The sequence below is a fragment of the Neolamprologus brichardi genome, chromosome 13, assembly GCF_056152115.1.
Source record: "Neolamprologus brichardi isolate AB-2024 chromosome 13, ASM5615211v1, whole genome shotgun sequence".
Lineage (NCBI taxonomy): Eukaryota > Metazoa > Chordata > Actinopteri > Cichliformes > Cichlidae > Neolamprologus > Neolamprologus brichardi.
This window is the reverse complement of record NC_142116.1, coordinates 8,569,342-8,590,445: the sequence shown is the minus strand read 5'-3', so window position 1 is coordinate 8,590,445 and position 21,104 is coordinate 8,569,342. Positions and strand designations below refer to the sequence as shown.

Sequence of the window (21,104 nt, the reverse complement as noted above, 5' to 3'; positions counted from 1 at the left end):
AATGTAATTAAAGTCGCAAACCCTGTGCCTACTCCTTTGCTAATCTTTATACTCCCTAGGAGATATCGTTGTTCTTTAGTTTGGACAATAACACGCCAGCAAAACTCTAATGCATAGTAGAATTAGATAAATCGCACTGCAATTATGGATCACGTCATCAGAGCGATAAACATGTTAAGTAAAACACAACAAAAGTACTGAAGAGAGTAATGTTTGCACACTTCCACAAAGCTGTGAGAGAAGAATTACAGCAGCCTATGTCAGGGACATTACATCAGCTTCTGCAGGACCTCCTTGGTTTTTGTAGAAAAAAGGTGGGTCTCAAACAACTGCTGAGCATGCGCAGGAGTAATAGCCCCGAAGAAAAATTCACAAGACTTATATGTTAAAAGTCGATTAGAGACAAACTAGACCGGACGGCAACCGTGGAAAGTGAGAAAATAATTATTGGGAGGATAGTGGAGAACTTCGTTATTACCGGGAAGTATTAAAACAGATCAAAACGAAAGTTGATTTTCAAACCAAGGACACCCTAAAGCGGATCATTTCATGCAGCAGAAATAGCAGACACATTAGAAATCGTTGATGGTTAAAGTATTTTATTCGGACTTACGCAAAACTAAAAACGTTTTAAAAGCGTCCTTTTTACAGCTTATTACGTAAACACATTTTTGTCTCATACGCTCCTCCCACCACACGACGTCTTCTTAAGTTCGCTGGTTTTCCAGCCTTCAGCTCAGTGTTGCCAACTCCTCAGTAAGGAAAGTCGCTATTGGCTGTCCTAAAAGTCGCTAGAAGTCGCTAAATGACGTCATCGCCTAATTTGCATAATTGGTCATGCTAATGTAATTATAACCTATGTTGTTGGAGAGAGAAATAACATCGTGGAAGAGACATAAAGTGAGTAAAAAACGTCCTAAATGCAGTTAGAATTTATTTAGAACTACAAATTAAATTTCTTTTAGCAATTATTGTTTTTTTTAATGTCACAATTCCAACCCTGCTCCTTTATCCGGGCTTCGACCGGGTGTTGTGCCAAAAAGTGATTGCCTGCCAAAAACTGATTACCAATGTTTCCGTGTATTTTTTATGTGTAATATGTTTATGTATGTTGGTAAATAGACTTCGGTGAACAGCGTTTACAAAGGGATTATATATAGAATTAAAAAATTATCTGTTTTTTTCAAGTATCTTTACAGCTTTGTGTTATTGTACTTACATTATAACCAATCCGGTCCTTTATCCTCGCTGAAAATATTTTTACAGAACTATTGTAATATTTGCTGCAATTTCTGCTGTCCAACTACTTCTTACAAAAGACATTTTTAATGTTAATGATATTTTTTAACTGCATAAATAAAGGTTATATAAATGTCACTGCCAAAAACTGATTGTGGCTTCTACCTTGTTACACGAATGTTGTTTGTGGCGATATGCGCTTTCACGTCTTTTTTTAGGGGGTCTGAAAACTCGCTAAATATAGCGACAAAGTCGCTAAGTTGGCAACACTGCTTCAGCTACACATGCGCTTTTGTCGGAACGAGGTCAAAATGTTTTTCACGCTGTTTTCAGCAACCACCTGGACTTTGCTTGCCCTCCTTTTCACGCTGATATTACTGTGAGTATTCCTCGACTGTTCACTGCGGTCAAGCCACCGCACCTGGAATCTTGTTTCTTCTTAATTACCTCGAAAGCAACAGTTGGGTGTCAGGCTTGCTGTTTGTTTCATTGTCCAACTGGCTCCTATCCTCGCTCTCTTTTTGCAACACAGGTACGGAATATGGCCATATCGGTTATTCAAAAAGCTGGGGATACCTGGACCGAGACCCCTGCCTTTTATTGGAACGATGCTGGGCATGAAGAAGGTACATACACTAAACTCACCTTAGCGACTGGGATACGAGGAGCAGACTGATTTAATCATTGAGATTTAGAGATCAGGATTTGCTTGATGAACCTGTCTGTGCTCACGTCCAATTCAGTGGCTTTTTGACACTAAGACACATTTTTTTTCCTGTCTACCTTTTTGCAGGGATTTCTTGCTTTTGACCTAGAGTGCCATGCCAAGTATGGGGACGTCTGGGGGTGAGTTGTTAATTCATCATGACTGATAGAAGACGCATTCAAAACCACCACTGATATCCACTCATACCAAAATATCTCTGGGAGCCAAACTCACAGTATGTTAAAAATGTAACATAGTGTGACTGTGGTTATGAGGTCAACACTGTGACAGGATGGAATAATGAAAAAAGTTTTTTACTGGCTTCCTCTTTTTATGAAGTTGTTCTTACTTTGGAGCTTGATCTGATAAAATAGTTTCGGTGGAACAAAAATCTTTCGGTGGAAACATAACAAACCATTTTCTCTTTAGGGATACGTGCAAGAATCAGCTTACATATCCAGATGTGTAATAGTACAAAAAAAAAAGAATTGTGAAAGACTCTTTTCTTTTTTTTAGGTTGTACGATGGACGAACGCCAGTGTTGATGATTGCTGACCCTGAGATTGTTAAAACTGTGATGATGAAGGAGTGCTACTCTGCATTTACCAACCGCAGGGTAAGAGGTTCATCTTGTTGTATATCAGAAGTCCTGTCAGTGCAACACTCTCCATGTAACATAGAGTCTGCTAACAAAACATTGTTTTTTACTTGATTATTTTTCCAAGTTTGCTTTCAGTGGCGCTATAGTCTGTGGCTGACATGTGTAATAACACAATAACTACAGGGACAAACTGGTATTATATGAAATATAAATTAAGTAATGTTCAAATCCGGCAGATTTACTTTCACCAAGAGTTACACATTTATACTCAAGGGTTACATCAGCCCACACGTACACACGAGCTGAGTCACATGAAGTAAACCAAGCAACACACTTCACTGTTTTGTAGCCACCTAGAGATGAAAGATAGATGTTATCTTTCTTGCTCTGTATAGTAGAATCAGATATACTTTTACAAAGGTTTTATATATTTAAACAAATTCACCTTGTGACATTTACTTTTCTGGGACTGCTTCAGAATAGATTAAAAGGAGGGATGTTTTTCAGGGCTCATTTGTTAAAATGTGATATTTATTTATATAACTATTTAACTAAGCATCATCAAATAGAAGAATTGGTATATTTTTTTGGGCTGAGGTGCTTAAATGACATTAGGCTCATGTCTATTGAGAATGTGAAGTGAATGTGGGAAGCCATAGCTCGGGACAAGCAGGGCTCAGCCCACAGGAAATTAAAATTAAAACACGCTTCTTTTCTGTGATCTGTCATTTGTAAACACATTTACATGTACATGCACCATAATCTTTGAATTCAGACTTTTCAGTCCCATTGCCACAGCTGTATAAAATCAAGCACCTAGCCAAGCACTTTACCTTTACAAATATTTGTGAAAGAATGGGTTATTCTAAAGAACTCACTGAATTCAAGCATGGTACTGCCGTAGTACTTAATAGTGCAGATATTATATACCTGGTGTATGAAGGCATTTTTATAATTCTCCCCCGGCATATATAATTGGTTCTGTCTGTTTGTTAGCAGTCTGTTTTGTGTGCTGGTAGATACCAAAAACTCCTCCAATTCTGGTGAAAATCTAGTTAAGGTAAAGGTTGCACCAAAAAGGGAAAAAGTTTATATTACCTACAATTTTTTTTTTAATCGATCATCTTTAATCTTCATAACAGTATACTAGGCCTTGGGTGACATGAGTACCTAGGTTTATTAGGCACTGGAGGTTGACCTTCATTGTTAGTGACGTACGTCAAAGTGGACTTTGACAATAAAATAAAAAAAACATATACATTATACCAGTGGTTCCCAAACCTTTTTTGCTGGGCCCCCCCTTTGTTTTACAAGAAAAATATTCGCCCCTCCCCCCCCTCCCCGCAGGCACACACGCACAGACACATCCTCCAACCACACACCCATATTTTGCTCCATTGCGGTTTATTTCACACCTCAAACATTTAGTAAACAATTAAGCAAATACAAGTAATCTGTAATACATTACAGGTAGTAAGAAAATACACTACCACACGTACACGGGTGATTGTGAAAACGCAGCTGTTTCGTCCACACGTAAACGGCGTTTGGAATCACCGAAAACTGAGATTTTTTTAAAACTCCTTTTTTGGGTTTACGTGTGAACGAGGAATACAGAGTTTGTCACGCAGCGTCAAAGGTATGTGCCTTTTTCCACGTCACACTGTGCGCCACGTTATTGTTTACAGGAAATGAATTGCAGAATGGCAGATAGTCAGATTAACAGTATTTTGTCTCTAACTTCAGGTTTTACAGGCTTACACACACGGAGTTACTGTCCCTCTATTTAGAAAGGCAGAGGCGTCACGGTGTAATTATTTTACATGTAGTTGTTTTTTCCTGTGTAATAATATTCAACATTGCTATCAATACATTTTTCAAAAATGCCTCTCTGTGCAAAATGGGTTTAAAAACATGAACAACTGTGGGATACTGTTTGTCCGTGATTTGAACCGAGGGAACAAATCCTGGCAGGATCAGCCTGATATTTGTATCCAGCTGTAACTTTACTGTATACAGAGCTAATATCTCCAAAATGTCAGGAGTAGTTATTTATTACAAGTGTTTGTGAACTAAAAATCAAGAATGTGGGATACTGTTTGTCCGTGATTTGGAGAGCCCAGCGTGTGCTCCCAACGCAGGGAAAACCAATTCTGTTGAGGAGACCTACCTCGGCACTTGTGGAGGTGAAACCAAAGAGAAGATATGCTTCACCAGATTTTCTAGTCTTTGGCTTAGAATCAAGTTGGTTTGGAAACATATTCAGCGATGCTTCATCTCCTGCTTTGCGTTTGTGTGGACGCCCCATGCTAGCAGTGTCCAAGCATTGTTTTGTTTTTTCCCTTTTCATTGTCTGTATGCACTAACCTTTGGGTCATTGTCATGTAGCTGTAGCTTCATGTTATGTGGGGTCGAAAAAGAAGATGCTACGAGGGACTGTACATATCCTTGGCTATAATACTGTACAACAATAGTATAGCAGTACTATAGTTGTGCTGAGTCTTTTCAGTGTCCCCATCCTGATGTTTTAAACTCAACATGCCAAACAATGAGCAGCTCTATCCTCACCTGCAACTTCTCAATCACATAGTAAAACATGCCATGCCTTTTCTTCCTGTGTCATTCTAATGGCACCATAATTTACAAAGCAAATGTATTGTTGAATTTAAAAGGAAATGAAACTAGTTGCAGAGCCAATCACCTCATCAGGAAAGTGTTTACTGACACACTATAGCTAAAGTGTTGTTTTATGTAGCTTTGAAACAAGAGTAGTCACCCCCTGGTGACCATTAGGAAAAATTACTTCAGGGAAAAACTTTAGAGAAACTTCTGCGTTTTTTTGTTCTTGTTTTTTTGTTTGTTTGTTTATTTTTGGATGTAGTTTTGGACAAGAACACCAGTGACGCCTGTTTTCATCCATGAGGTGTGTGCGGCGAAAAAGCCGTACAACATGTGCCTTGAGGCGACTGTTGTTCTGATTTGGCGCTATATAAATAAAATTGAATTGATGTTCACATTGATGATAAACTGGACTTCATTAAAAACATGGAAGTCCTCTACAATAAGCTGTCTCTATTTCCTATTTTCCTATAACATCCTATAACTTCTCCTTATGAACTAATTTCACCTGTATTAACTTGTGTGTGCTACTCTAGTATTGTTTTTAACTTCGGAATATTCAATTTCATACATGGTTTCTGGAATTGTTGCTAATGATGATTGATTTCTTTTCTTATCTAGGATCGAGCAGACTTTCTGCAGGTGTTGATTCAGAGTGAGATCCCAGAAAAGACGTATAAGGATTATGAAGAACAGCCAAGTAAAGGTATGTTTTTACCACAGAAGTATCAGGGCGAGTAGGGCAAAGTGTAGGGCTCAGCTTGTTGTCCACTTTCAAGTCACTCATGTCACATGTACTGCAGACCACTCAGGATTAGGGGTTTTACACACAAATTTTTCTCATGACATCAATCTGCTCATATGTCTCATGTACAAGAGACCTGCCAGTGTTATGTTATAAATCAGGACCTGGGTGATAATTAAATGAAGGGCTGTACATACCTCTGTAATATCCCTGTAAGTATTTATATAGCCAGCCTGGCTAAGTGTTTTAAATTGTATGTGAGAGATATCAAAGTGAGCCTGGACTGTAACAGGCCCTATGAGGTGTATGAGATATTGTGGAGCATTAAGGGCTTTGTATTTCAAGATGAGGGAGCCATGGAAGAGTAGCCAGGAGAAATGGGATATCTATTTCTCGTTGGTGTTACCACTTCCTATACAGGGTTTTAGAGCTATTGGAACTTGGAAACTACTGGAGAAATTTAACACACAGGTGAAGACACACAGCATGAGAAGACAACATGACAAAGAACAAGGAGAGACAGATAATAAATAAACAGCAGGTAATGAGGGGAGATGGGAAACATGTGGGAAATACACCGGGATCAAATCAGGAATAACGAGACAAGGGAAGTTAAACTGAACACAAAGCACCTGAGACGAGACTATCACAATAAAACAGGAAATTACACTGAGAGGGAGACGAGAGGACTTGACACAGGTAACGAATACAGAGACATGACTGTCTTCACAACACAGGCACAAAAGGGAACGGACAAAAGTCAGCTATAATTCACCTAGAGACACAAAATAGAGAACACACAAGCTCAAAACACTGTATCCATGTCACAAAATACTTGCAATAATTAGTTTGTCTTACCTTCAGTTAACTATCTGTTAGCTATTAAAGTAATTCCTCAGGAGTGTCAAACATTATGTGGTTCTTCACATCACCTTCAGATTTAGGAAACTGTCTCTGGCATTTTTCTTTTTGATCAGTTGTTAGTTTCAGTGTGAGATTGGCTCAGTACTAGTTACTGATTACTTTAGGGTTATTATATTAATAATAAACGGACTTTGATTTTGTTTTTTCCGTAGGTTTGACAGAACATGAGATGCTTTCCCAGGCCTTGATCTTCATCTTTGGAGGCTACGAGACCACCAGTACCACTCTAACTAACATCCTTTATAATCTGGCCACCCACCCTGATGCGTTGCAGACCTTGCACAAAGAAATTGATGCTAACCTGAAGAAAGATGTACAGTAATTCGTCCCATGATGTGTTTCCATCGCTGATTTAGTAGTGGACATCATTTACATATTGTCTTTTTTTTTGTGTTTGCTGCCTTTATTTGTCTAGGCACCCATTTCATACGAGGAGCTGACCGGTCTACAGTACCTGGACCAAGTTATACTTGAATCAATGCGACTGATTCCCACTGCCCCTCGAATTGACAGGACATGCAAAAAAACTGTGCAGGTGCATGGCTTCACCATCCCCGAGGGAACCATAGTTGGGGTTCCTGTGTGGTTGTTGCACAAAGACCCACGCTACTGGAACTCACCTGAGCTTTTTAGACCAGAGAGGTAAATGTGAGTGTAGGTGTGTCATCACAAGGTTGTGAAGAACCCTGTCGCCCTCCACAAGAGAGAATAATTAGTGAAATCTGGGACGTTTGCTTTATCTTTTTCATCCCAAAACCTCTGCAGCTGTCTGCTTTGAGTCATTGTTGTTCTGGAAGCTGAACTGTTCCCCTAGACTGAGGGTGCAGTGTGGAGCTGGTTTTGATCTGACTTGTCCTCAATCAGGCCCGAGAGCTCCTCAAAGCTTTAGAAGTAACAGTATATTTTTGCCCTGAACTACGCCCTCCTACTCTTTATGTTGTAACATCGTGGTTAAATACAGTGAATTATAGGACTCTACATATCTACATTTTTAAAGGTTTGTTTGATCTGTATCTGCAGGTTCAGTAAAGACAACATGGAAGAGGTGAACCCATACACGTTCATGCCATTTGGACTCGGCCCTCGGAACTGCGTTGGGATGCGCTACGCCATCCTCGTTATGAAAATGGTTATTGTCCGTCTCTTGCAGAAGTACACTTTGGAAACATGCAAAGAGACCATGGTAATAGCAACACTCCTCCACATTCAGACTGTCATGGTACTCTGCTGTCCTGTCACTGATCCATTTCTTTTTTCTTTTTTTTAGATTCCACTTGAGTTTGACTGGAAGTTTCAGCCAGTTCAGCCTGTAAAACTCAAGTTTGTTCCCAGAAATCAGTAGTCTAAGAGGGAGCTGCTACCATGATGATGTTCATTGTGCATTTTTTTTTCTACTGCTAAATTTTAAAAGGTTATCAAGTCAGTGCAGTGTAAACACTTGAATTTTCTTGCAGCATTAATAAATTTTAATGACTTTGGATTTGTGCAAACATTATTTTGTGACACTTCTGCTTTAAATTTGCTTTTCATCATTGTTTGATTACTTTTGTGTCAGTTTGGTAGATTTTGATTTCTCTTTGTGTATGCGTTTCATGGGTTAATAAGTACAAAGTAAATAAATATAAAATAAATACAGTCTACAGTCTAGAGACAGTCTTTTTAAAATCTTTCATGTGCATTAAATATGCTGCTGGCAGTGATGCATGTCTCAGTGATGGCTGTAGCCCTATTGTTGGTGGTTTCTGTCTCCACCCATTTTTCAACAGCTAGTGGGGCTCATTCTGGACTCACAGGTTTGTGGTTTTCTGACAGTCCAAAAACCAATGTTTTGTATTGCTCACTAATTAAAACGGACCAGTTATGCTGAATTCCTGTTCTATATTTGTATACTTGGACTCCAGAGTAGCTCAAGCAGTCCTACTTATCATATGCTTTATTCCAGTGGTCGCCAACCCCTGAGCCACGGACCAGTACCGGGCCGTGAAAGTTGAGGTTTGGGTGGGAAATTTATGGTTTTCAGGGTTTCTATAATTTTTTTATCATTTTTTTTTTTAACCGCTTTTATCGCTAACTCGTTTTCCCTGGGCCTTTTTGCGTGTGTTATGAATAAATCTTTTTTTTTTTTTTTTGGTACCAGTACTGGTTTTATTTTGTTGTATTTATCCGCAACACCTTAAAGTCTGGTCCGTGAAAATATTGTTGGTCATAAACCGGTCTGTGGTGCAAAAAAAGGTTTAGGACCGCTACTTTATTCAGCTTCGCAGTTTATCCTGTCTATGAAACAAGCCATTTTAACCCTCTAAAGGGATGATTTAAACATAAAGTGGGTGGAGCTCAGTGAGCCTTGTAGGGATTTTACACGTTTGGACTTTATTATTTGAAACTGGTTAACCATCAGCATTGCAACTTATATGAGTTAAAATTATTAAAAGCATAATAGTTCCATTTAGCTTATTTTAAACATTTATTGTTTTAAAATTGATGACATGGTATAAAATTTACTAGGAAACTTTGTATCACCTTTGAAATCCTTTCCAGTGAAATCCACTTAGGAGTAAAAAGTTAATGTTCAGTGCATGTGATGAGGGTCCTGAAAATGAAGGATCATAATCTGATCTTTTGGCTGATGCTGTTGAGTATTCTTGTCACTGTAAAAACAGGCAAACTTTACAGTTTTTTACAGATTTTTACACAGTACTGCATTTGTTCAACATACCGCTGTTAAAAATAATAAAAGAGAAGGAGCATGTGGAACTATTCCTTCTGGAAAACAAAATTTGTCCAAATTGTCAGCATAGAAGAAGAAGCACAGATGCTCAGTTCTGGAAACATACTGGAACTTTGGATTTTGGACATATTTTATTGTGAAAACATGAAAGACACTGACGGTAAACAGGCGATACAAGTATTTGCATTTGATGACACAATCTGAAATTTCTTTCTATATAACCAGCAATGGACAGTCGTCAAAGTTTAGAACAAATCAACGCTTGTTGCCAGCTGTTGAAGCTAGGTGGAGACAGATACCACCAATAATAAAACTACAGTGATCAGTGAGGTGTATCGCACAAGCAGTAGCCTTATGATTTAATAAATGCAATTACAATTTAAAAATGTATAAACGTTAAAGTCAAAATCTCTTGAGTGTAAGGTCCATTTAAGACACCGACTGGTGTAACTTTTGGACACAAAATAGATCAATTTTTCAACACAATTTAAATAAAAGTAATAAAAAGAGATCAACACAGCAAAATCAGATGTTTAACCTGCTCTCATTCAATAACATTTTAAAATAGTTGAAAATATCAACTCAGTGAATTTATCTTGGCAGCAGATATAAAAACATGTTTGATGGGATTTGGAGACGTTCCCTCTTAGATTACTCTTTTCTGGGAACAAACTTGAGTTTTACAGGCTGAACAGGTTCAAACTTCCAGTCAAACTCAAGTGGAATCTAAAAGAAAAAGAAAAGAAAATCAGGAACATGACAGCATAGTTGTATGACAGTCTGAATGTGGCAGAGTGCTGTTCTTACCATGGTCTCTTTGCATGTTTCCAAAGTGTACTTCTGCAAGAGACGGACAATAACCATCCTCATGGTGAGTAGGCCGTAGCGCCTCCCAACACAGTTACGAGGGCCGAGTCCAAATGGCATGTACGCATATGGGTTCACCTCCTCCCCGCTGTCTTTACTGAACCTGCAGATACAGATGAGACTTTTAAAATTACGTTTATTCCGCTATTTGAAACATTAAAAAATAACATAACAGGTGTGTAAAAAGAGAGATATGGCTGGGTTACTCTGCACAAATACAACATTTTCTTTAGGAATTATGTCCCAGTGGATGAGTTTTCAATAAGTTTGTAATGGCACACATTTACCTCTCTGGTCTGAAAAGCTCAGGTGAGTTCCAGTAGCGTGGGTCTTTGTGCAACACCCACACAGGAATTCCAACCACGGTTCCCTCAGGGATGGTGAGGCCATTCACTTTAACAGTCTTTTTGCACACCCTGTCGAGGCGAGGAGCAATGGGAAACAGTCGCATTGATTCAAGTATAACTTGGTCCAGGTACTTTAGACTGGTCAGCTCCTCGTATAAAATGGGCGCCTAGACAAATAATGGAGGTGGCAAGCACAAAAAGAAAATAAATTGGTGTCCATTATTCAAACAAAGATGGCAGAAAATTATGTAAAGAATTACTGTACATCTTCCTTCAGGTTATCATCGATTTCTTTGTGCAAGGTCTGCAACACATCAGGGTTTGTAGCCAGATTATAAAGGGTGTGAGTAACAGTGTTACTAGTGGTGTCGTAGCCTCCAAGGGTGAAGATGAAGGCCTGGGAAAGGATCTCATGTTCAGTCAAACCTAAAACAAAAAACAAAAGATTTTATGGTAATAAAAAGTGGAGCAGGGACCAAATACTGGTTGACATTGTTGATCTTCTTTCAGCTGCCCCCTGTAGGGGTAGCCACAGCAGAGCATCTTTCTCCATCTCACACTGTCGCTAGCATCTTCCTCTGTCACACTAACGCTCTGCGTGTCCTTCTTTACTACATAGATGAGTTGCCTCTGAGGTCTTTCCCTTTTCCTCCCGCCTGGCAGCTCCATTTTCAACACCCTTTACCTAACATATCTACTATCCATCCTTTGGACATGTACAAATTATCTCAGCCTTCGTTCGTTATCGTTAAAGTGCTCAACCTGAGCTTTCCACCTCCAGCTCAGCCTTTTCTAGGGTCACCATCTCTAAACCTCACATGTAGGCACAACTACATTCTTGTTAGCCTTCCCCCCTCACACTCATATACACCCACTTCACTCTATGTCCAGTCCACTCTCTTCTGGACTATCTGTTGCTTTGGATGGTTGACCCCAAGTATTTAAACTCTAGAGTTGGATGTGTCGAGACCACTTTTATGTGGTCTTGGTCTTGTCTTGGTCTCGACGGACTTTGGTCTTGGTCTTGTCTCGGTCTTGCTTCTCAGATCGAAATAGTGTTCGGGAGATTCGGATTTGGGGGTGGGTGGCTTACTGGGCTTAAGCCCGGGTCATTTTTTCAGAAGACAATTTTTCAGTTTAAAAATTGGGCTTGGTTACTTCTCCGATAAAAACATACCTTTACTTGGCTGTTCTTCATTGTCCTTATAGTTCTTTTCTGGGATCTCACTCTGAATCAACACATGCAGGAAGTCTGGTCGTGTCTGGTTTAAAGCAGACAAGCATTCAGAGCAGGACTTGAAAATGACCCAGAGGTAAGTGCATACAGACTAGATAATGTTGGTCTTCCTTTACAGATATAATGCTTACAAATTTGGCTTCACGATGCTCATCTTTAAATTGCTTGATGATGTTGAGGAAAAAGTTTATGTTTTTTTTGGGCATGATCTCAATTTTGAGCTGCTTTAACAGACGACGACTGAGGGGAAATGCCACTGAAAGAAGAGTAAAGAGTGGTTAACAAAAGGATATGATCAAATGGAGTTTGTGTAAAAGAGTAAAAGTAAGGTCATACTTAGCAAAAAGAAAAGCCCAGTGTTGACTTTAAGGACCTTCATAATGTGAACATTAATAGGGTCGTTTGGATTGTTTATGGAGTCTGTCTCCACACTGAAAGAAGCACTGGTCACAGTGTCTAAACTGTAAGGAGCTACAAACCTATAAGATTTGAAAATACATGTGGTGAATGTTTCAGTTATTTTAGGATGAACAGTGTAATGCGCTGGCATTTTACAGGTTAACAACATACTGTTTGACATTGATGGGTTCATCCAAATTCGTTTCCTTAAGTTTTGCAACAAGTCGTTCTGCATAGCGAGCAACGAGGGGAAAAACCTTAAAGGAATAAAAGACAAAATAAGAGAATTATATTATATTTTGAATGCTCTAATGATGGCACCTTTATTTTATTTTGGAGAGATATACCCATGTTTGCCACAAAATAAAACAATAAAAGAGCAATAAAAGAGTCAAATTCCTGTTTATTCTGAAAATTACTGATTTCTCTGAGGATTTATAAATAACTTGTGATATCCGATAATAATAATAATAATAACTAGTGGTATGTTTGGTAGCTCCATAATAAGGTGGTTTTCACAATTGCTAAACAAGTAAAAACTCACTGGTTTAGTACCAGGAGAAGACAGAAATTTAGTATAACAATCTGCTAAATGTAATAGGTGTAATGACACCTTTTGAATAAGGGGGCAGCCAAAAGTGTCTGTTATGTGGTTATATTTTGAGCCATGGACAACATGTAGCTATAATTATTTGCACACTTTGGGAACTTAAAAAAGGAACGGCAAGCACCAGAACACAATTCACTTTAAATTGAAGTGGAAATAGTGAAATAAGGTTATTAGGAGCTACAAATAGTGCCTTATGTTAGTGATTTCCTGAAATACCTCAAATTACTGTGTACCTTTATGTCAGTATTATCCAAAGAAACAGCTAAATGTTAGTGATTTTATATATTATGTGTAAAGGTACCAATACTTTTTAATGATGCCTGTATAAGTAGTTTGAGGAAAAAAAAAAACCCCAATATAAAGTGATGACATTTGAACAAGAAATAAATCTATTACTTTTGTTGTAAGCGCACATTAAACACAGACGTGGTTAATGAACCCACATATGATATCGACCTGTTTCAGTCTTCCACTGGTGAAGCATGGAGACAGAGTGTTGCGAATCCGTTTCCACCGTTCGTCTTTCACTGCTGCCACTACATCATCCAGAGGTTCGCTGAAGAAACCAGAATCCTTTGAAAAGGAAAACGACAAGGAAAAACTACTCTTAGTGTTTACAGTTTGCTTCCACCAACATCTTCCAGTCCCCTAACAACTCTTGTAGTTTGCTCAGATAATGTAATATCATTTGTAATATCTTGTAGCATCATTTCTGTGTTAGCTCTATATTATGCATTTTCATGTAGGACTTTGTTTGGACAGATCAATGCATATGGAATTAGAACAGTTTGGACAGGCCAGAGTAAAATGTAATTATTAACCTGCCCTTCTACCCTCTGTTAATGATATATCTAGGGGGGGACATATGTCAGTTTAGCTTTCAAAAAAAAAAGCAAAAGATAAAACTCTTTTGGGGAGTGTTGCGCTGACAGGATCTCCAAAGGTTTCACGATTTGCTGAATTTTCACTCTACTGTACGATAAAAAGCGGAGCCTCTTACCCTGCGGTTGGTAAATAAAGAGTAGCACTCTTTTACCATCACAGTTTTAACAATCTCAGGGTCGGTCACCATTAACACCGGCGTATGTCCATCGTACAACCTGCAGAAAAGGAAAGAGCCTTTCACAGTAGCTTAAATCACAGCAAATCATTTAAGGCATTGTTAAGCATCTGGATATGTAAAGCACCTTCAGTTAATCAAAGAGGTTTTTTCATCTGTGCAGGTAGTAAAATTACACATCGATGGCGATTACATCGATTACACATGATGCTACGAATGGGATATCACGGTCTTATTATTATTAAATAAATACATGACAATGGAATAAGAAATTTTTTAGTTTATTTTTGTAGGTTTTCATACGTTTCTCACTTCAGATTCCCTGAACTCATATTTTGACTGGAATTCATTTGGCAAAAAAGAGGGAAAAAGGATGAACAAATAAAGCTGAAGTGAAATAACTGCTTTTCAAATCTTCTATTAATCATTTTATATAAATTTTAATCTAAATATTGATAAAGGAATTTTGACATACTTATACTGTGAACCTGTTTGTGAACCTAGTGTAGATATAGTAGGATATATGCATTTCAGAAACTTCGCCTTGTGTTGTAAAGAACTGTCCCCAACCTTTTTCCCCTTTTATCCTTAAAATAAAGAAAATTGGATGTTGTGTTTCCACTGAAAGAGATCTGCTTCAGGCCAAAAGGAAAAATGGCTTCATGAAAAATGTGAGCCAGTGAATATTTTTCCACCCTGTCCCAGTGATCATAGCTCACAGACAGAATTTGATATCAACAGACCTCCTGGTGATTTCTTGTACAGTGGGGCAAAAAAGTATTTAGTCAGCCACCGATTGTGCAAGTTCCCCCACTTAAAATGATGACAGAGGTCAGTAATTTGCACCAGAGGTACACTTCAACTGTGAGAGACAGAATGTGAAAAAAAAATCCATGAATTCACATGGTAGGATTTGTAAAGAATTTATTCGTAAATCAGGGTGGAAAATAAGTATTTGGTCACCTCAAACAAGGAAAATCCCTGGCTCTCACAGACCTGTAACGTCTTCTGTAAGAAGCTTTTCTGTCCCCCACTCGTTACCTGTATGAATGGCATCTGTTTGACCTCATCATCTGTATAAAAGACACCTGTCCACAGCCTCAACCAGTCAGACTCCAAACTCCGCCATGGCAAAGACCAAAGAGCTTTCGAAGGACACCAGGAAAAGAATTGTAGACCTGCACCAGACTGGGAAGAGTGAATCTACAATAGGCAAGCAGCTTGGTGTGAAAAAATCAACTGTGGGAGCAATCATCAGAAAATGGAAGACATACAAGACCATTGATAATCTCCCTCGATCTGGGGCTCCACGCAAGATCTCATCCCGTGGGGTCAAAATGATCATGAGAACGGTGAGCAAAGATCCCAGAACCACATGGGGGGACCTGGTGAATGACCTGCAGAGAGCTGGGACCAAAGTAACAAAGGTCACCATCAGTAACACACTACAACGGCAGGGAATCAAATCCCGCAGTGCCAGACGTGTTCCGCTGCTGAAGCCAGTGCATGTCCAGGCCCGTCTGAAGTTTGCCAGAGAGCACATGGATGATACAGCAGAGGATTGGGAGAATGTCATGTGGTCAGATGAAACCAAAGTAGAACTTTTTGGTATAAACTCAACTCGTCGTGTTTGGAGGAAGAAGAATACTGAGTTGCATCCCAAGAACACCATACCTACTGTGAAGCATGGGGGTGGAAACATCATGCTATGGGGCTGTTTTTCTGCCAAGGGGACAGGACGACTGATCCGTGTTAAGGACAGAATGAATGGGGCCAAGTATCGTGAGATTTTGAGCCAAAACCTCCTTCCATCAGTGAGAACTTTGAAGATGAAACGAGGCTGGGTCTTCCAACATGACAATGATCCAAAACACACCGCCCGGGCAACAAAGGAGTGGCTCCGTAAGAAGCATTTGAAAGTCCTGGAGTGGCCTAGCCAGTCTCCAGACCTCAACCCCATAGAAAATCTGTGGCGGGAGTTGAAAGTCCGTGTTGCTCGGCGACAGCCCCAAAACATCACTGCTCTTGAGAAGATCTGCATGGAGGAATGGGCCAAAATACCAGCTACTGTGTGTGCAAACCTGGTAAAGACCTATAGTAAACGTTTGACCTCTGTTATTGCCAACAAAGGTTATGTTACAAAGTATTGAGTTGTATTTTTGTTATTGACCAAATACTTATTTTCCACCCTGATTTACGAATAAATTCTTTACAAATCCTACCATGTGAATTCATGGATTTTTTTTTCACATTCTGTCTCTCACAGTTGAAGTGTACCTCTGGTGCAAATTACTGACCTCTGTCATCATTTTAAGTGGGGGAACTTGCACAATCGGTGGCTGACTAAATACTTTTTTGCCCCACTGTATGTATACTGATGAAGCAAGAACTCACCCCCAGATGTCCCCATACTTGGCATGGCACTCTCTGTCAAAAGCAAGAAATCCCTACAAGAAGTTACAAGAAAATCTGTTTTAGTGTCAAAAAACCACTGAATAGGACATCCAAAGTATACAGAGAGGTCACTCATCTCGAATTCTCAAGGATCAAATCAGTCAGCTCTACATATCCCAGTCTCTAAGGTGAGTTTGGTTTCTGTACGTACCTTCCTCGTGCCCAGCATTGTTCCAATAAAAGGCAGGGGCCGAGGTCCAGGTATCCCCAGCTTTTTGAAGAACCGATATGGCCATATTCCATATCTGTGTTACAAAAAAAGGAGAAAAAAAATGGGATCATCAGTTGGACAGTAAAAAAAACAAAAAACAAAAAAACAAAACTCTGCCAGGATGACACCCAGCTATTGCTTTGGAGGAATACTCACAGTAAAATCAACGTAAAAAGCAGGGCCAGCAAAGTCCAGGTGAAAAACATTTAAACGTTGTTCCAACAAACAGGAGAGGAAATGTGGCTGCGAGCTGGAAAACAAGCGACCTTTAAGCCTCTCTGTGGCCAATGGACTCTGAGACAAAAAAGGTTCAGAGGCTTCTTAATCTTCTTTTGTTTGCATTTTCACTCTTTGTATTAACAGTTGAATCAGAAGAAAAACACCATTTTGTTATCACATAGGGGCTATGTAACATGTCACCTAATCGAATCTATCTGGCTTATTATTATTTTCATTTTACACAATAACCCAGGAGGCCCAAAGAGATAGATACTGATCAAACATCAGTGACACAGGTTACTGTGACATGATCATCAGTGTGCCAAGGGTCAGTGTGTAATAAACTTTTACGACATCAAAAGGCACTCTGCTACTACTCACACTTTTTAATTATATGCACTTATTTTTGGCTTATTAGTAACAAATATGCACCAGATAGTTTTTTTTATTACTTTATTCGTGTTTAAAAAAGTGTGATCCCAAATGATTTGATGAATTTAAAATACAATTAATAAAAAGACATGTTTTGAGATATTTTTTGAGTGTCATTTCAGATTTTAACTTTCTTTTCAGGTAACTTCACTTGCAGTATACTTGTAATGGAGGAGGTCACTTTAAGAGGGATGGACTTGACCTCCTGACCAGGGGCGATTCTAGGATCAGAGCTTTGGGGGTGCTGAGCACCCAGAGAGCTGCCCATCCAGGCAAGGTAAACTTTACTCATCACAATGAGACTTCTTCCCCGTCTCTGTCAGTCCCTGCATCCCTAAATGCCTCCAGTTGTCCCGAGTTCTGTCTGACTGCCTCCTTGGTGCATTTAAACCCCTGTTCCTCCCTGTCCTCATCGTCTGTTGTCTTCATCTCCATTATCAGTCATCATAATTTTACCCTCTCTGTGCAAGTCTGCAAATTTCTTTATTAAATCATAAGTTTCTTAAATTCATCAAGTCTCTCTGTGCCTGGGTCCTCGTCACAAAACATGACATCACTGTTTTGTACATTTTAACACAATTTAATCCCCACATTTTTGAAAGAATAGCAAAACACTTTTTTGAAAAGTCTGTAACAAAACCATCAAATCTGATCAAGGTTATTAAAATGCTGCCAAAGAAGAATGGATTGGAATAAAAAAAAATACATATCCTAACCTTAATTACTGGGGAAAAATGATAAATGATGCTCATAGTGAGTAAAAAGTAAACTGTGTGCATTTTTTGGACAGAGATTCACTTCTAAAGTGTATGTATAATACAATACAGATACATAAAAAATACACTCCAAAAATAGAAGAGTCCTTGAAATATACAAAATATTATTAGAAAATGGAGACACTTGGCCTTTGGTACAATGTATACAATGTATGAAAAGATCTTTACTGCAGATACTACTATGGCTCTGCAGATTTTTTCTTTTCTTTTAACCTATGTCGCCTCACCTTGAGGTTGGTAAATCTGTCTATCACATTTTGGTGGTCAAGTCTCTCAAGCATCTCTTTCTCAACTGACATCACAGCCAGGTGCTGGAGTCTGCTTTGACCCATGGTCCTTCTCAGCCAGGTATGGAGCTGACTCAAGACACTAAAAGACCTTTCACAGCTACAGCTGCTAACTGGGTTTGTTAGGGCAACCTGAATAACAGTTTTCAGTGTGGGGAAGATCTGATTATCCAGAAGATTGTACAATGTTAACATATCTGGAATGGCACCAGCCTCACTCTTGAGCTTTATAAAGTCTTTGGCAACCGTGACTTCCTCTGACTGAAGCTCAATATGGTAATGCAGTGCCAGGGCTGACAACCCAGTTTGTTTTTTAGATTCTGTATAGCAGCTTTAATATAGGGAGAACACAACTTCCAGATTGTATGAGTAAAATTAGTTGTTTGTCTTTCTTTTTCTTTGCCAGTTAAACAGTTACTGTTTTGCCTGTTAGTACTCCCTGTCTGTTTTCTTACCTGGTACTTCCTCATCTTGTACTTTGTCCTCATGTTCCCCTCTTTCCTCTCTCCCTCTTTGGACTGACAATCTGTACACACACACACACACAACAGGAGTTATAAGGTTAATGGGCATCCAGTCAGTTAGCTAGTTAGTACCTTGGGTTCAATATCGACACATGCACATATGGCAAAATAACCAGTTTCTCTCATTACATTTCAAACAGGACAGTGGTAACAACAGCAGGCTACGGACAATGTTAAGTTTTAGATTTTAAATAGGCTGTATACATTTCAATGAGATCAACAGGGCAGTCAAATATCGCTAATTTTACTACAGAGCAAACATCGTCGGAAAACACGTTTTCAACTAGGGCTGCCACAAACGATTATTTTGATAGTCGACTAGTCACCAATTATTTTTGCAATTAGTCGACTAATCAGATCATGCATCCATTGGATGTACAGCGTACAGCTTATTGCACCAGCATGCATCTGCTCTCATAAAACTATCATTAGCTTACAGCTCTAAGTGTTTAAGGTATGTGCTAACTAAAAATAAAGACAAGATGATAGTTTATTAAATTTGAATGAAATTTGCAGATTGTTTCGGTGAAGTTTAATAAACTCATTGTTATCTAAAATATAACGGGACACCGGAATATATTCTCGAGCATCTCACACTTCTGATAATCAGTTGTCTGCTTGACCTTTATTCAGCTGTGTAAAAACTATAACTTTAATCTCAGCCTAACCGATTTACTCAGGAACAAATAAAATACAAAAAAAAGCCAAACAATAAAATTTTTAAGTTATCTAAGTGACTTATATATGTTTAACCTGAGTAGCGAAAGACGGTGGTGATTTGCCGGAGTCCGGTGTTCTCACGGGCTCTAGTGAGCCTTGCCCCCGGCTAGCTATCAAGCTAGTGGGTAACAGACATCTCCGAAAACGTCGGAGCGCTTTTGAAAATATGTGGTGTCTTGATAAACTGAGCAGATATTTGAGGTTTACACAGCTACATTCTCGCCTGAAAATATGCTAAACATTTATTTTGTGACCCAGAAAGAATAATAAGAGTAATATTAAAACTAACTAGCTGCCGCCATTGTTGGAAACTGAGCTGGGCTGAGCTATGAATTCTGGGACACAGCTCCTTCTTTTTCTTCGGGGTTTAACGGCAGCTGGCATCCTTGTACATGCAGTGCTGCCATCTTCTGTTTCAGTCCGTTATTACACTCTTAAATTCTACTACTTGTTCCTGCGTCTTTTGTGATCTTACGAAGCTTCAAACGACGCCTCGACTATTAAATCAGTCGTCTATGATTTTGATAGTCGATGTAATCGTGACTAGGCGACTAATCGTGGCAGCCCTATTTTCAACACAGCAGGTTACCTGGTGTAATGTTTTTCAGTTAAAAAGAAACATGGTCTGACTCCTACCTAACTATATAAAGAGTAACTGAAAGTTAAATGCAGCTAATATGTCCTGTTTTAAGCCAGGCACTTCCACCTCTGCTCCGCTGCCTCTCAGCCACCATCGCTCTGGCAGTTACAGCGCTAAAGCAAGTAGGAGAGAGCCGAGCTGGAACAAACCATTTTGGGAGGGGGGAGTGGTTATCTATACTTTTGTTGTTAAAATGTTCCATCTCAATTAAGTACTGTATGCTTTTTATACTTTTAGTAGTGTGTCCCACAAACAGCAAATATTTTCAAAAAAAATAAGACATATTTGGGGGTGCTTTGATTCATTTTGGGGGTGCTGAAGCACCTCCAAAACTGGGCTAAAATCGCCCCTGCTCCTGACTATGAATAATGTAGATGATAAGGTGCTGACTCTATAAATCCACAATCTCAACAGGGTTGTCCGATAAGAACAGATGGCGTATCCACAAAATCCACTGTCACTCAGGTATCTGTCGTTCACTCATTTATTTAACAAGAATCCGAAGCACACATCCATAATGTGAGTGAGGGGATTTAAAAGGCTGTAAAATGCTATATGCCGTGTGGTGAGTGATGGTGTGGTTTCTATTGGAAAGAACATAAAAGTCTTCCATAATTATGTGAACAGAGTGAATTAAATGTGTAATACAACAATACAAATACTGGATAGTAAAACATTTACCAAAATAAGGGAGTATCAACAAATGCTACTTTTACTATTTACATATATCCTAACTAGGCACTTTACACCAGAGCCAAC

General features: G+C 39.0%; 2 protein-coding genes across 5 annotated transcripts; one reads left to right on the top strand and one right to left on the bottom strand.

Annotated features, from left to right (window-relative positions):
• The first annotated feature begins 758 nt into the window (after positions 1 to 758).
• Positions 759 to 8,317, top strand: LOC102795147 (cytochrome P450 3A19-like). 3 transcript variants are annotated; one of them, XM_087850075.1, is made up of 10 exons: positions 759 to 900; positions 1,458 to 1,618; positions 1,772 to 1,865; positions 2,033 to 2,085; positions 2,462 to 2,561; positions 5,787 to 5,871; positions 6,987 to 7,147; positions 7,250 to 7,476; positions 7,855 to 8,017; positions 8,102 to 8,317. In XM_087850075.1, the coding sequence occupies exons 2-10, from the start codon at positions 1,524 to 1,526 to the stop codon at positions 8,174 to 8,176; spliced, it is 1,053 nt and encodes a 350-aa protein (XP_087706201.1). In that variant the 5' UTR covers positions 759 to 900; positions 1,458 to 1,523; the 3' UTR covers positions 8,177 to 8,317. The 3 variants fall into 3 exon arrangements, with proteins under 3 accessions (XP_087706201.1, XP_087706202.1, XP_006783639.2); XM_087850076.1 differs by lacking the exon at positions 1,458 to 1,618; XM_006783576.3 differs by lacking the exon at positions 759 to 900 and having other exon boundaries at positions 1,447 to 1,618.
• A 1,337-nt stretch (positions 8,318 to 9,654) lies between these two features.
• LOC102794477 (cytochrome P450 3A40-like) lies at positions 9,655 to 18,987 on the bottom strand. Of its 2 annotated transcripts, XM_087850073.1 has the most exons (14): positions 18,917 to 18,987; positions 16,904 to 17,041; positions 16,688 to 16,781; positions 16,477 to 16,529; positions 14,023 to 14,122; positions 13,479 to 13,595; positions 12,584 to 12,669; positions 12,350 to 12,492; positions 12,145 to 12,269; positions 11,954 to 12,038; positions 11,042 to 11,202; positions 10,717 to 10,943; positions 10,370 to 10,532; positions 9,655 to 10,288 (listed from the first exon to the last, which is right to left on the bottom strand). In XM_087850073.1, exons 2-14 carry the CDS (start codon positions 16,951 to 16,953, stop codon positions 10,214 to 10,216), a joined length of 1,479 nt encoding a protein of 492 aa, XP_087706199.1. In that variant the 5' UTR covers positions 16,954 to 17,041; positions 18,917 to 18,987; the 3' UTR covers positions 9,655 to 10,213. The 2 variants fall into 2 exon arrangements, with proteins under 2 accessions (XP_087706199.1, XP_006783636.2); XM_006783573.3 differs by lacking the exon at positions 18,917 to 18,987 and having other exon boundaries at positions 16,904 to 17,073.
• Positions 18,988 to 21,104: the final 2,117 nt, after the last annotated feature.

What these genes read in the sequence shown, in the direction of transcription:
- LOC102795147 (XM_087850075.1), top strand. Translation starts at nt 1,524, where the DNA reads ATGCGCTTTTGTCGGAACGAGGTCAAAATGTTTTTCACGCTGTTTTCA. An exon ending in CTTTTCACGCTGATATTACT is followed by an intron (nt 1,619 to 1,771) that starts GTGAGTATTCCT and finishes TTTGCAACACAG; the next exon opens with GTACGGAATATGGCCATATC. An exon ending in ATGCTAACCTGAAGAAAGAT is followed by an intron (nt 7,148 to 7,249) that starts GTACAGTAATTC and finishes TTATTTGTCTAG; the next exon opens with GCACCCATTTCATACGAGGA.
- LOC102794477 (XM_087850073.1), bottom strand. Translation starts at nt 16,953, where the DNA reads ATGTTTTTCACCTGGACTTTGCTGGCCCTGCTTTTTACGTTGATTTTA. An exon ending in CCAGTGGAAGACTGAAACAG is followed by an intron (nt 12,670 to 13,478) that starts GTCGATATCATA and finishes TATTCCTTTAAG; the next exon opens with GTTTTTCCCCTCGTTGCTCG. An exon ending in GAGCTTTTCAGACCAGAGAG is followed by an intron (nt 10,533 to 10,716) that starts GTAAATGTGTGC and finishes CTGTATCTGCAG; the next exon opens with GTTCAGTAAAGACAGCGGGG.